The 15,262-nt window shown below is 37.3% G+C and overlaps 1 protein-coding gene across 7 annotated transcripts in view; it reads left to right on the top strand.

The window, feature by feature from the left end:
* MRPL42 (mitochondrial ribosomal protein L42) overlaps positions 1–8,025 on the top strand; it is a 30,056-nt gene extending 22,031 nt beyond the window's left edge. For 5 of the 7 annotated variants that reach the window (XM_060164888.1, XM_060164886.1, XM_060164885.1 and 2 more), the window contains exon 7: positions 7,855–8,025. In XM_060164888.1, the coding sequence (XP_060020871.1) occupies positions 7,855–7,900 (46 nt within the window). In that variant the 3' untranslated portion in view covers positions 7,901–8,025. Of the gene's footprint in view, positions 1–3,078; positions 3,130–7,559; positions 7,702–7,854 lie in introns of all 7 variants that reach the window. The other 2 variants (XR_009543301.1, XM_060164884.1) reach the window with 2 other exon arrangements.
* The last annotated feature ends 7,237 nt before the right edge of the window (positions 8,026–15,262 follow it).

Below are 15,262 nucleotides of genomic sequence, written 5' to 3'. Positions count from 1 at the left end.
CATATTAGTGTATATATGTCAATCCCAATCTCCCAATTCATCCCCCCCCCACCCGCCCCCGCTTTCCCCCCTTGGTGTCCGTACGTTTATTCTCCACATCTGTGTCTCTATTTCTGCCTTGCAGACCGGCTCATTGGTGCCATTTTTCTAGATTCCACATATATGCATTAATATACGATTTTTGTTTTTCTCTTTCTGACTCACTTCACTCTGTATTGACAGTCTCTAGATCCATCCACATCTCTACAAATGACCCAGTTTCGTTCCTTTTTATGGCTGAGTAATATTCCGTTGTACATATGTATCACACCTTCTTTATCCATTCGTCTGTCGATGGGCATTTACGTTGCTTCCATGCCCTGGCTATTGCAAATAGTGCTGCAGTGAACGCTGGGGTGCATGTGTCTTTTTGAATTATGGTTTTCTCTGGGCATATGCCCAGTAGTGGGATTGCTGGGTCATATGATAATTCTATTTTTAGTTTCTGAAGGAACCTCCATACTATTCTCCATAGTGGCTGTATCAATTTACATTCCCACCAACAGTGCAAGAGGGTTCCCTTTTCTCCACACCCTCTCCAGCATTTGTTGTTTGTAGATTTTCTGATGATGCCCATTGTAACTGGTGTGAGGTGATACCTCATTGTAGTTTTGATTTGCATTTCTCTAGCCATTAGTGATGTTGAGTAACTTTTCATGTGCCTCTTGGCCATCTGTATGTCTTCCCTGGAGAAATGTCTATTTAGGTCTTTTGCCCTTTTTTTTTTTTTTTTAATTTATTTAGTTTGGCTGTGTTGGGTCTTTGTTGCTGCACGCAGGCTTTCTTTAGTTGCGGTGAGCAGGGACTACTCTTTGTTGCAGTGGGCGGGTTTCTCACTGTAGTGGCTTCTCTTGTTGCAGAGCATGGGCTCTAGCCATGAGAGCTGCAGTAGTTTTGGCACTTGGTGTCAGTAGTTGTGGCTTGTGGACTTTAGAACGCAGGCTCAGTAGTTGTGGCGCACAGGCTTAGTTGCTCCGCGGCATGTGGGATTTTCCTGGACCAGGGCTCGAACCTGTGTCCCCTGCATTGGCAGGCAGATTCTTAACCACTGCGCCACCAGGGAAGCCCCTTCTGCCCATTTTTTGATTGGGTTTTTTGGTTTTTTAATATTGAGCTGCATGAGCTGTTTATGTATTTTGGAGATTAATCCTTTGTCCGTTGATTTGTTTGTAAATATTTTCTCCCATTCTGAGGGTTGTCTTTTCATCTTGTTTATAGTTTCCTTTGCTGTGCAAAAGGTTTTGAGTTTCATTAGGTCCCATTTGTTTATTTTTCTTTTTATTTCCATTAATCTAGGAGGTGGGTCAGAAAAGATCTTGCTGTGATTTATGTCAAAGAGTGTTCTTCCTGTGTTTTCCTCTAAGAGTTTTATAGTGTCTGGCCTTATTACATTTAGGTCTTTAATCCATTTTGAGTTTACTTTTGTGTATGGTGTTAGGGAGTGTTCTAATTTCATTCTTTGACATGTAGCTGTCCAGTTTCCCCAGCACCACTTATTGAAGAGACTGTCTTTTCTCCATTGTATATCCTTGCCTCCTTTGTCATAGATTAGTTGACCATAGGTGCGTGGGTTTATCTCTGGGCTTTCTATCCTGTTCCATTGATCTATATTTCTTTTTTTGTGCCAGTACCATACTGTCTTGATTACTGTAGCTTTGTAGTATAAAGTCCAGGAGCCTGATTCCTCCAGCTCCGTTTTTTTCCCTCAAGATTGCTTTGGCTTCTTGGACTAGGGCTCAAACCCATGTCCCCTGCATTGGCAGGTGGATTCTTAGCCACTGTGCCAGCAGGGAAACCCATACTTAATGTTTAAAGACCCACTAAAACTGGGAAAAGGGCAATGATGTCCACACTCAACACTTATACTCAACAGTGTACTAAAGGTCCTAAGCAGTGCAATAGGACAAGAGAAAGAAATAAAAAGCATTCAGATTGTAAAAGAAGTAAATTGTCTTTATTCAATGATGGCATGATCATCTATGCAGAAAACTCCTAGGAACATATTAAAAAGCAGCCAAAAGTAAATTAATTAATTTAAAAAAATCATCTAAACATTAACTGTGATGTTCAGTATGGGTCTTTTTTTTTTAAAAAAATAAATTTTATTTATTTATTTATTTTTGGCTGAGTTAGGTCTTCGTTGCTGCGTGTGGGCTTTCTCTAGTTGCGGTGAGCTGGGACTAGCTACTCTTTGTTGCATGCGGGCTTCTCATTGCGGTAGCTTCTCTTGCAGGGCACAGGCTCTAGGCACGCGGGCTTCAGTAGTTGCGGCATGCAAGCTCAGTAGTTGTGGTGCATGGGCTTAGCTGCTCTGCAGCATGTGGGATCTTCCTGGACCGGGGCATGAACCCGTGTCCCCTGCGTCGGCAGGCAGACTCTCAACCACTGCGCCACCAGGGAAGCCCTATGGTTTCCTTTGTTGTGTAAAAATTTTTAAGTTTAAAGTGGGTCTCTTTTAATGAATAGAATATAGTTGGATTTTGCTTTTTTATCCAATGTGACTTCTCATTTCAGTGTCAAGTCATCTTAAGTGCATTCTGTTTTGATTTTCAGAACTTTCACTCTTCCTCTGCCATTTGCCCTTAGCTCACTTTTTTCATGAAATTTAATTTGATTATAGTCACTTTGAATAGCTACCACCCCTATTAGCATAACTATATGCAACTATATTAGATATTAGATATCTGTTATTAGAGATCTGTTAATGTTATATTTGTGGGTAATTTTTTGTTTTCATCGTTTGCTCTCAGTTATTCTGTCTTTATCAGGGATGCAACTTCTGTTTTGTAGTTTACCAGAAGACCTCTAATACAATATCTTTAATACAATGTATGTGTGTTAAGTTACTGTCTGATGGAATATTATCTTACCTAATTATCTTCACAGCTTCTTGAAGGTGTTCAGTTTTTCTTTGAGACCATACTTTATGCTAGTCTTTGGGTTGGTCTGCTGGTAAATTTCCCAGTGATTCTTGGAAGTTTTATTCCCAGAGTTCAACTATCAAGTCATGTGGATTTATCTAATTTCCATTTTATCTAGGTAGGTCACCTGTGGATTAAGATGTTCTTCATTATCAAATTCTGAATCAAGGTCAGCAGAGGCTTTATGATCCCAGGGTGTTGCCCACCTCATCCAATCCCAAACCTAGCTGCATTTAATTATTGGCCTCACCCAGGGTGGGGTGGACTGAGAGTATATGTAGTATGACTATACAGAATTGATGCTGAAATAGTCTAGTAGGCAATAAGCACTGGAGATTAGATTATCTCAAGTCTGGAGATCGAAGGTTAAAATTGTTACCACTAAATTTATGATTTGGATATTACTGTTTCCTAATCCTGGTGATCCTGTTTGCTTTAGGATGGCAATTCAAAGAGTCTTCTTAGATTTAGGCTTTATACTGAAACTGGATACTAGAACTGTTTGAATTTTTAGTGTGAGAGATTAGTGGTGAGGAAATCCAGGACATTGGGCTTGAGGTTAAATTGAACTTTTAGTTCCCTGCTCTCTGCCTTTGCCTGAATGACTATTTTTATATTCAGTTGTGCAAAGGTTGGTTTAAAAAAATAGCATATGTAACCATGAGGCTCCTGCTACTTCCTGTTTGATGATATTACAGGTGATGAAAACAAATTAAACTAACTTAGCCACTACGTTATAATTTACCTGAAGTAGTGGGGCTTCGAACATATTCTTTGAAAGGTGCTCCTTATGCAAATCAATTTTTTTGTATTCCTGTAGCAATTTGCATTAGGTAGCTCCTCTGTAAATAGTTGCTGGGGACATGATTCTGAGTTGTTTTGCCCTTCTCTGCAACCCCTGAGGTATCTCCTGTTGGCCTCTAGTGTTGCCAGTACTCAGGAAGCAGGACATATCAGTGCCCTCACTTGCCAGCATCTGTGTACAAGCTCTTTTTCCTTTTTTCAGTCTTCCTCCATTGGCATGAAAAAAATAAAAAAGTCAGTGGAGCATTCCTTCCATTATAATTCTTTGCAAAATACATCATTTTAGCAATATGGCAGAGTTCCTAATGGTTTTGTTTGAGTTTTCCATTGTTTTTCTCATTAATTCAACCTTAATAAGTTTGTTGAAACTCTGTTTATGTACCCAAAGTTCATATACTATCTTGGTTTCTCTTGCTGATTCCATTTCATTTCCCTTATCTCTAAATTTTGGAGTTTCCCAAGGATCAGTCCTTGGTTCTCTTCTCTTTTCTGTCCCATTCCCTAAGACAGTGATCTCATCCAGTCTCATGGCTTTAAATACCATCTGCATTGGCTCCCAAATCTATCTCTTCCTGTCCCTTCACCTCCAGACCTGTATATCCACGGGCCTACTTGTCTAATGGACATCCCTAACTTAATGTGTCTCTAACTGAGCTTTTCGTGGTCCCTCACAAACCAGCTTCTTTTGCAGCCTTCCCTGTCTCAGATAATGCGAGTTCCATTGTTCTAGCTGCTTGGGCCAGAAATCTTGGTGCCATTTTTGACTTTTCTCTTTGTCTCATACCCAACATCTGGTCTATAAGCAAACCCTGTTGGCTCTATCTCCAAAATGTATCCGGATTTGACCATTTATCACCATTCCCTCTGCCATCATCCTGGTACACGCCACCATCTTTTGCCTGGTTCATAGAAGTGGCTTTCTAACTGGTCTCCCTACTTCTGCCTTTGCTTCCCTGTGGTCTGTTCTTAGCACACAGCCAGAGTAATCCTGTTAAAAATTCCACTAGTTCTTATAATTTTTCTGTTGAAAACCCTCCAACAGCTTTCCATCTCATTTAGAGAAAAGCTATAGGCCTTAACTATTATCTACTAGAACCTATGTAATCTGACCCTCTTTTACCTTTCCACTCTCATTTCCTACTATTCTCTTCTTTCTTCACTCTGTTCCAGCCACATGACCTCTTTTCTGTTCCTTGAACGTGCCCTTCCTTCTACCTCAGAGCCCTTATACCTGCTGTTTACTCTATATAGAATACTTTTTCCTGCTGATACCAGCAAAGATAGCTGTCTTACTTATTTTGCGTTTTTACTCACTGAAGCCTTCCCTGGTCAACTTGTTTATCTTGTTTTTCTATCTAATACACTGGAATGTAATCTCCATGAGGGTGGGGATTTTGTCATGTTTTGTGTACCACAGAAACCTTAGCACCTAAAAATGGTGCCTGGCATGTGGTAGATGCTCCACACATTTAAAATGAATGAATAAATGAATGAGCGAATGATTCCGATTTTCATAATATCTCTTAAAAAAGAAAATAGCTAACATAACTCCACTAAATGTAAAGTTATGTTGAAAGAAAGAAGGATGGAAGGATTGAAAGAAGTCTGGATAGAAAGTAAGAAGGATCTGGAAAGTAATTCTAAATTTCTGAAATATAAAGCAATTCTATAAATGTATGAATAGCTGCACGACTTTATTTAAAGGACTACTTTAATATTTTTCCATGGAGGCAACAAAAATTAGCTACCACCATGAGTAGGAGACATTTGAACGTCTAGCTGCATTGTGAACCAGGAGGTGAAGTTCTGTCTTGGACTAAGAACTGTAGACAGATCTTTCAGATATCACTGAGTCATTGTGTAATTTAAGAAGGGTAACAATATGTTTTGGTTTCCCAGGGACAGTCTCAGTTTAACTCTTTTGTTAATTATTAATAGAGTGGGTTTTTATTCTTTAAAGGATCCCAGTTTGGATGATAAGTTATAAGGGCACCCTAAAATTCAGGTGCTTGCTTCTGAGTGATTATAGCATATATTGACATTCATGCATGATAAGAAATCTGTAAATGCTATTTAACATTTATTGAGCATATTTCAGAGCTCGACTTTGTTAGGTTTAGGGCTATCAGGGTCTCAGGCATTTTCAGTCAGTCTTGGGTAGTGAAAATGATTGAGCATTGTAAGCTGAATCACATTTTTATAGGATAATGCTTAGATTTTTAGGGCCACAGACTTCATTGAGAATCTGATGAAACCTATGAATCCACTTCCCAGAAAAACACATATACAAAATTTTTATAAATAATTTCAGTAAGTTTGTGACTTCCCAAACCCCCCTATTCTGGTATCTAACTGCTTTGAGAGAACACCTTTCAGGGATACTGTTGCACTAGTAAAACCTTGATTATCTGGCACATAACTGGAACCCTTAAGAAAACCGTAATTTTCTCAATGCCAATATAAGTACATGTAGAAATGTTTATTTAGATAATTGATAGTATGCTATATGTATTATTCTACAACTTAGGGTTCCATGTTAGTATATATAGATGTGCTTCATTTTTTTAAGTTAATTTCTGTATTTTGCAATTTGTCAAAAAATCAATATCAAAAAACAGTGTATAGGAAAGTTGCCTTATGAAACCTTAAGATAAGCAAAAAATACTGAAGATAATCTTTTTTTTTTAATTCATTTATTTATTTAATTGGTTGCACCAGGTCTTAGTTGCTGCAGGTGCGCTCCTTAGTTGCGGCTCACTGGCTCCTTAGTTGCAGCATGTGGGCTCCTTAGTTGTGGCATGTGAATCTTAGTTACAGCATACATGTGGGATCTAGTTCCCCGACCAGGGATCGAACCCAGGCCCCCTGCATTGGGAGCACAGAGTCTTATCCACTGCAGCACCAGGGAAGTCCCCCCAGATCATCTTAATCACAACAACTAAAGAGCATAAGAACATGTCTTATCATTTATGGTGTAGAGATCTTTACAGTGAATGTCCACACTAGCAAAAAAAGTTAAAAATTAGCTCAGACCAACTTGCAAGATTCTGGCCTTAAGGGAATTTTTGAAGAGAATTCATCACTGAAAGCAAATGTACTCTGTGCAGACATTTTCTTAACTCAATAAAGAAAATAAGGAAATGTTGAGAAGAAGAAAGAATTCTTCATGGCGAAATCACTTAGTCACTGCTAACAGTGCATTTTATTTCTCTTTTTCTTTCTATACATAAATTTTATTAGTTTGCATAAATTTTTACATGGTTTTAATCTTTATTAGTTCACGTAAATTTTTACATGGTTTTTATCATACTGTATATATAAATTTGCATCCTGTGTCATCCCTTTCCCCATTAATATTTTAATATTAAAATAGTTAATATTTTAACTGCTTACTTATTGCTTTAGGATAGATTTCCAGAAGAGGAATTACTAGGTCAAAAATTATGATTATTAAAAAAAATTTTTTTAAGTATTGCCACACTGTTTTTCAAAAGTGTTATACTGGTTAATACTTTAAGCAGTTGGGTCTGATATTACTTGCTTCACCATACTCGTACTTGGATTGTGCATTATAATTTTTAAAATATTTGTGATTGCAAAAAAAAGTAAAAACGTTTCTCACTGTTTTAATTTGCATTTCTTCCATTTTTGTGATATTGCACATTTTTCCATATACATATTACTAATCGTATTTTATTATAAAAACATGATCTTGCAGCTTTAGAGGCCTCCATTTAGAGCGGATCATCCCCTTTTGAATAAAACTTTAATAGAGCACGTTCTGCATGTTCACAGTGTTTAATGAACAGTCATCCAGATTGCCGTATTGAAACTACCTCAAGATCTGAAAAAAGACTTTCCAAATGCTTAATTAATAGAAGACAATTTTCACAGCAGGAAAATGTGACTTATTATTAAGAAGTATCTTCTACCTGAGGTGTGTCTTAACTGTGTGTGTGTGTGTGTATTAGGTTTCACTGATTTTTTTGAATACCAGTAAACAGCAGGGTAATAGAAATTTGATATTTCTATCAGAAACAGTTAACTTGTATTAAAATAATCTTATCTTAAATATTTTCTTCTTTTCAAGGTATCATAGACGTCGTAGGAAACTGAATCCTCCAAAAGACAGATGATATTGAGGTTTTCAGGAATCAAAGAGAAATGTTATCCTGCGTCTCATTTGCCATTTGAGAAAATACAAATTGCGTATATTCATTAATACGTTATATAGTAAAATAATAAAATGTCTTCTCATATATTAGAATGTGTATTTCTTTATATATATTAAGTAGTTCTGGATTTCACATTCTTATTTACGGAAGCCTATATTTATTTTCCTTTTGAGTTATTAAAGTCTACTATTTATGTGCCTGGTATGATTAAGTACTTTTACATTATCAGCCAAATAGTAGTATAAATATGATTAATAAAAACGTGCATGATTCTCCTGAAGAGTTTTAAACTGCCTTTGAAAAGAAACTCATGAGATCCACACAAAAAATAGATGTTACAATGTTTCCGTTTTTGTGGCTCTAGGAAATAGTTACATTTTAATCAGTTTCTACTACCTGCTAGGTCTTTAGTTTACATTATTATTAAATTCTCACAATAATCCTTTGAAGAAGGTGCATCATCCCCATTTTACAGATAAGGCTAAGTGACTTGAAGCCTACCTACCTAGCAAGTGGGAGAGCCAGGATCCAAACTGTCCAGAGCCTTTTTTACAAGGCATCACTATGACAAGAGGTGTTTTCTTTCACCCAAGAATGTGCTTTCCTAGAAAGAATATTATATTATTCATTTTGAGATTTTTTTTCTGGCTGTCTTAAAAATTATGCTTGCTTCAGAGCACATACAACTCTGTGATTAAAATGTTAATATTACTAAGGTAGTCTTACAAAAATGTTAATAGTCTATTCTGTTGATTATCCCTACCAGCTTATATATGATCCTTAATAGCATTGATGCCCCTGTGATTTCTATTTAGGAGGTGAGGAGTCTTTATTAAGAAGGTGAAAAGGTGCTTTATTCAAACTTGTGCAATATTTGTGATATTTTAAAATTTGGTGTGAAAAATGATTTCACATTCAAAGTCTATTGCTTAATCTAGTTCTTTGAATAGAGGAAGGTGAAGGGTCAAGTGTTGAGTAAAATGTAAGGAATAGTGAATAGGAAAGAGTAAAGAAAATAATAATGGCCACCCTCTATTACAGAAAGGAAGTGTTTTTAAGTGGTTTATGCTCTTTTCATTAATGCATTATTCATTTGGGGGGAAAGATCAAAGGAAAAACAAGTCAATAGAGTTGGATAATCAGAAATATTAACTGGCTGTGTTTGGTGACATAGCTTCGAAAATAGTTTTTTTCTGGTTGATTTATATCCAAATTTTTACAAAGATTGAGATATGCCATGTTATAAAAGTAGGAAGAATAAAAACTAAATTAATTAAATAACAAATTTTCTTCTAAGTACAAGGATCTACTAAATAGAGATTGTTCAATTGTAAGATGCCCAAACCACACATTCACATGTCAGTGCTTTGGAGAATTAAGTTAGTTCTTGTTGTACTGGAAATATAGTACATTGTAGTTAACATTGTAGTTCCTGGAATTTTGGTCTTCATGAGTTGCTGAATAAGTACGTATTTCATCACCACTATCACTTCCCCTCTGCTTCTCCACCTCAGAGGAGTAACCTATTATCCACTATCACTAACACTTTGTGAAAGGTCAGTTTGTTTTTTTCAGAAATTTAAAAAGTACATAAAGTCTGATGGTTCTTTAAATGGAATAAATTTAGCTTCATGAAAATCTTACTACCCTGTTCTTACTCTCACATTTCTTTCCATTGGTGAGGTGGATTAACACACTTCAAATTGATAAAAAGCATTGTCAGTGAAACCACCAGAGGGCACTCTCACATAGGGTTTAATTTGAACATTCCTCAACCAAAGGATAATGACTTAACATTCAACAGACAATATGTGGATTTCTTTAGGTAAGAATGACTAGTAGAGTAAATGACCTAGTGAAATTAAGTGAGGCCATTATTGTATTCATTCTATCGATCTAGTCATTAAGCATTTATTGAACCCCTACTACATATGGAGAGGCATTATACTTTTTGGCAGGCCAATAACAAAAAATAGGCCCTTCTTAAGGAGCATAGTATCTACTTAACTAGTATCTATTGAGCTACTTAACTTTTCTAATGACGTTGCTTTTTCTTTTTTTTAAATTAATCTTTGGCTGCGTTGGGTCTTTGTTGCTGTGCACGGGCTTTCTCTAGTTGCAGCGATGGGGGCTGCATTTTGTAGCAGTGCACGGTCTTCTCCTGGCGGTGGCTTCTCTTGTTGCAGAGCACGGGCTCTAGGCACACGGGCTTCAGTAGTTCTGGCACACGGGCTCAGTAGTTGTGGCTCGTGGGCTCTAGAGCACAGGCTTAATAGTTGTGGCACACGGACCCAGCCACTCCTCAGCATGTGGAATCTTCCCGGACCAGGGATCGAACCCGCGTCCCCTGCACTGGCAGGTGGATTCCTAACCACTGCACCACCAGGGAAGTCCAACGTTGCTTTTTAAACATGAGTATAATGCATCATTATTTTTTTAAATTAGAGACTAAATAAATAGAAAATAAAATTACCCATAATTGCCCCAGCTAAAGATAACACTAACATTTTTGCTACCTTTCTTTCTTGTTATTTTGCTGCATAAATATATTTCAAAAAAATTATATTTATTATGCATGTTGTTTTATAACTTGCTTTTTCACTTAATATCATAAATTTTTTTTGCCATATCAGTAAATACTCTCATTTAATGGATTCATATTATTTTATAATGTAGATTGTCATAATTTAATTAACTCCGTACTGTTAGACATAATCGTTGTTTCTGTTTGTTCCCTGTTAGGAAGAATGCTCTTATTAACATCCTGGTAGATACTTTTTATTGAAAGCCGTTTTAATTTTTAAAAATTTTATTCTAATATAGTTGATTTACAATGTTGTGTTAGTTTCAGGTGTACAGCAAAGTGAATCAGTTATACATATATATATATATATATATATATCTCCATTCTTTTTCAGATTCTTTTCCTATATAGGTTATTACAGAATATTGAGAAGAGTTCCCTGTGCTATACAGTAGGTCCTTGTTAGTTATCTATTTCATATATAGTAGTGTGTATATGTTAATCCCAATCTCCTAATTATCACCTCCCCCCATGTTTCCCCTTTGGTAACCGTAAGTTTGATTTCGAGATTGTGAGTCTGTTTCTCTTTTGTAAATAAGTTCATTTGTATCATTTTTAAAATTAGATTCTACATATAAATGTGCTATTATATGATATTCTTCTTTCTCTGTCTGACTTCACTTAGCATGGTAATCTCTAGGTCCATCCATGTCGCTGCAAATGGCATTATTTCATTCTTTTTTATGGCGGAGTAAAATTCCATTGTATGTATGTACCACATCTTCTTTATCTGTTCCTCTGTCAGTGGACATTTAGGTGGCTCCCATGTCTTGGCTATTGTAAATAGTGCTGCAGTGAACATTGGGGTGCATGTATCTTTTTGAATTATGTTTTTCCCCAGATACATGACCAGGAGTGGGATTGCTAGATGATATGGTAGTTCTATTTTTAGGTTTTGTTTGTTTGTTTTGTTTTGTTTTGTTTTGTTTGCAGTATGCGGGCCTCTCACTGTTGTGGCCTCTCCCATTGCAGAGCACAGGCTCCAGACGCACAGGCTCAACGGCCATGGCTCACGGGCCTAGCCACTCCGTGGCACGTGGGATCTTCCCGGACCGGGGCATGAACCTGTGTCCCCTGCATCGGCAGGTGGACTCTCAATCACTGCGCCACCAGGGAAGCCCCTATTTTTAGTTTTTTAAGGAACCTCTGTACTGTTCTCCATAATGGTTGTACAAATTTACATTCCAAGAACAGTGGAGGAGGGTTCCCTTTTCTCCACACCCTCTCCAGCATTTATTGTTTGTAGATTTTTTGATGATGGCCATTCTGACCAGTGTGAGGTGGTACTTCATTGTAGTTTTGATTTGCGTTTCTCTAATAATTAGAGACGTTGAGCTCTTTTTATGTGCCTGTTGGCCATCTGTATTTCTTCTTTGGAGAAATGTCTGTTTAGGTCTTCTGCCCATTTTTCGATTGGGTTGTTTGTTTTTTTGTTGTTGTCATTTCTATCCCTTTATTTTTAACCTATATGTGTCTGTATGTTTAAAATAGGTTTCTTGCAGACAGCATATAGTTGGTCTTGTTTTCTGATCCACTCTGACAATGTCTGTCTTTTAATCGGTGCATTCAAAGTGATTATTGATACAGTTGGAATACTATCTGCCATATTTGTTACTGTTCTCTATTTGTTGCCCTTGTTCTTATTTTTGTCTTCTACTCTTTTTTGCCTTTGTTTTTTTTTGTTTTTGTTTGTTTGTTTGTTTGCGGTACGCGGGCCTCTCACTGTTGTGGCCTCTCTCGTTGCGGAGCACAGGCTCCGGACGCGCAGGCTCAGCGGCCATGGCTCACGGGCCCAGCTGCTCCGCAGCATGTGGGATCCTCCCGGACTGGGGCATGAACCCACATCCCCTGCATCGGCAGGCAGACTCTCAACCACTGCGCCACCAGGGAAGCCCTTGCCTTTGGTTTTAAATAATAATTTTATATGATTCTGTTTTCTCTTAGCATATTTCTCATACTTCTTTTTTTTTAGACCTTTTATAGTGATTGCCCTAGAGCTTGCAATACATATTTGCAACTAAGCCAAGTCCACCCCATACTGCTGGATTATTTTGTTATTATAAGGTTCTTGCACTACCCCATAACCCTATACTGCTTCATGGGTAGTGCAAGAACCTTATAATAACAAAATAACCCCAATTCCTCCCTTCTATCCCTTATATCATTGCTGTCATTCATTTCTCATACACAAGCATATATATGCATAATCAAATACTTCGTTATTATTTTTATTTATTTATTTATTTTGTTGTGCCGGGTCTTAGTTGCTCCCTGGTGGGCTGCTTAGTTGTGGCTCTCTGGCTCCTTATTTGCAGCACATGGGCTCCTTAATTGCGGCTCTCCGGCTCCTTAGTTGTGGCATGCAAACTCTTAGTTGCAGCCTGCATGTGGAATCTAGTTCCTTGACCGGGGTTTGAACCTGGGCCCCTTGTATTGGGAGCGTGGAGTCTTAACCACTGAACTGTCAGGGAAGTTCCAAAAAAAGTTTTTATTTCACCTTCACTTATTCCTTCTCCACTGCTCTTCCTTTCTTTATGTAGATCTGCATTTCTGACCTATATCATTTTACTTTTCTCTAAAGAACTTCTTTTAGCATTTTTCACAAGGCAGATCTACTGGCAGAAAATTCCCTCAACTTTTGTTTGAGAAAGTATTTATCCTTTACTTTTGAAGGATAATATTGCAGGGTACAGAATTCTAGGTTGGTAGATTTTTTAATCTCAGCATTTTAAATATTTCACTTCATTCTCTTCTTTCTTGCATGGTGTCTGAAGAGAGGTCAGATGTAATTCTTTTCTCCATTATACTTGATAAAAGTTTTTAATTAGGCATTTTTGCGTGTGTGTGATTATTTGATAAATGTCCATCTTCCCTAGTAGACTGTAAACTCCATGACTTGCAAAGACCCTCAGTGGCTATGTGTACCACCATGTCCCTAGAGCCTAATATGGCCTGGTACATTCATTGTACCACAAGCATCTTAATATGATTTGTAAAAGAAATTACTCTAGTGCAGAGATTTTAACCTAAGGATTCTATAAATGGGATTTGGGGTTGGGATTATCTATGAAACTCCTGAAATTGTGTAGAATTTTGAGAATTTTTTATCTGTGGTTTTTCCTAGGAATAGTTTTTCAGCAGTTCCTTAAAGACTGTGTCACATTATGCTCTAGTTCTTATTTGCCTGCAGCTAAGCACATAGTAACATTAGTACTGGAATGATACTGATATGCCTGAAAGAAAGTGTGGTTTCCACATATTCTCAGAAGCAACCTTAATTAGATTCCAGCATTTTTAAGAAAAGAGGAAAACAAGACATCATGTGCCTTCATTTTGGATGGGATAATTCCATCAAGGAATATTTTTCCAGTTTCAGATGTGTATTTGGAAATGAGTCAGCTTGGATATCAGTGCATAAACACAAGAAGTTAGCAAACCATTTCTTTTGCTGAAGGCATAAATAAATGTCTCCATTGCTTATAGTCAAAGGGAATGATTTCTTAGATTTTTTTTCCACGGAAGTTCAAAATTACTTGCTAATATTTTTACCAAAATAATTTGCAAATATTCCAATGCTAAAGACATTTTTCCCTATTACAGCTCAGCTATTAGCCCCTTACTATTTTCTCATGTGCTGTTTAACCTTTGAAAGATAAGCAGTTAAATGCACTGGGAAGAAATGCTCAGAAAGAGTATGTACTGTGTTTTCTAATTCTGCAGAAAGGCATCTACTTAGAGTTAGTAACATCACCTCACATTTATATAACATTTTCCTGCAGGAAGCCTAAAATACTTCACAGTCATGATTGCCTGAATTTTTGCTTAAAAAATGAGTGCTTGTTTTTAGATGGAGAAACTGAGGCAGAATCTCACTGTTACACCTGGTAATCTCAAGTAGAACTTCATTTCAGCAGGATAGTATCTTCTAAAGTTTTATTCAGGGGCTAATCATTTCAGCAAATTTTATTAAGCACCTACAGAGTTCAAGCCACTGTGGATTCAAAGATGAGATCTCATTCCTGATTGATAAAATATCTTGCCCAGACCTTCTCTTCTTTCCCCTCTACTCAGAATTCACCTCTTCCTCCTCCATAACCCAAAACACATTTAATTACTACTATACCACCACTTTAGTTTGTATTGAATTAGAGCAAAGTTTGTGGTTAGTAGCATGGTCAGTGTGATATTTGAATTGCTCCCATTGGCCTTTTCCGTCATTGCCATCCAGGTATAATTACCATCATTAGGATCATAGAAGATAGAATAGTAGACCTGAAAGAAACCTTTAAAGATGATTTTTAGGCATAGACTGATTTTACAGATATGGGAACAGATTCAGTAAGACTAATTGACTTGCCCAAGATCATATATCATGGCAGAACCAACCAATGTCATCGTCTTTTTTTTTTTTAGATTAGTTTATATATATATTTTATTTTTGGCTGCATTGGGTCTTCGTTGCTTCACGCAGGCTTTCTCTAGTGGCAAACAGGCTTCTCATTGTGGTGGCCTCTTTTGTTGCGGAGCATGGGCTCTAGGTGCGTGGGCTTCAGTAGTTGTGGGCTTGACAGCTCCAGAGCGCAGGCTCAGTAGTTGTGGTGCATGGACTTAGTTGCTCTGCGACATGTGGGATCTTCCCGGAGCAGGGATCAAACTCCTGTCCGCTGCGTTGGCAGGCGGATTCTTAACCACTACGCCACCAGGGAAACCCTAAGGATGTTTTAATGTATATATGTATG

The sequence above is a fragment of the Lagenorhynchus albirostris genome, chromosome 11 (genome assembly GCF_949774975.1).
Source record: "Lagenorhynchus albirostris chromosome 11, mLagAlb1.1, whole genome shotgun sequence".
Taxonomy (NCBI): Eukaryota; Metazoa; Chordata; class Mammalia; order Artiodactyla; family Delphinidae; genus Lagenorhynchus; species Lagenorhynchus albirostris.
The sequence above is the reverse complement of the archived record's forward strand: the minus strand, read 5'-3'. Positions and strand labels throughout refer to the sequence as shown.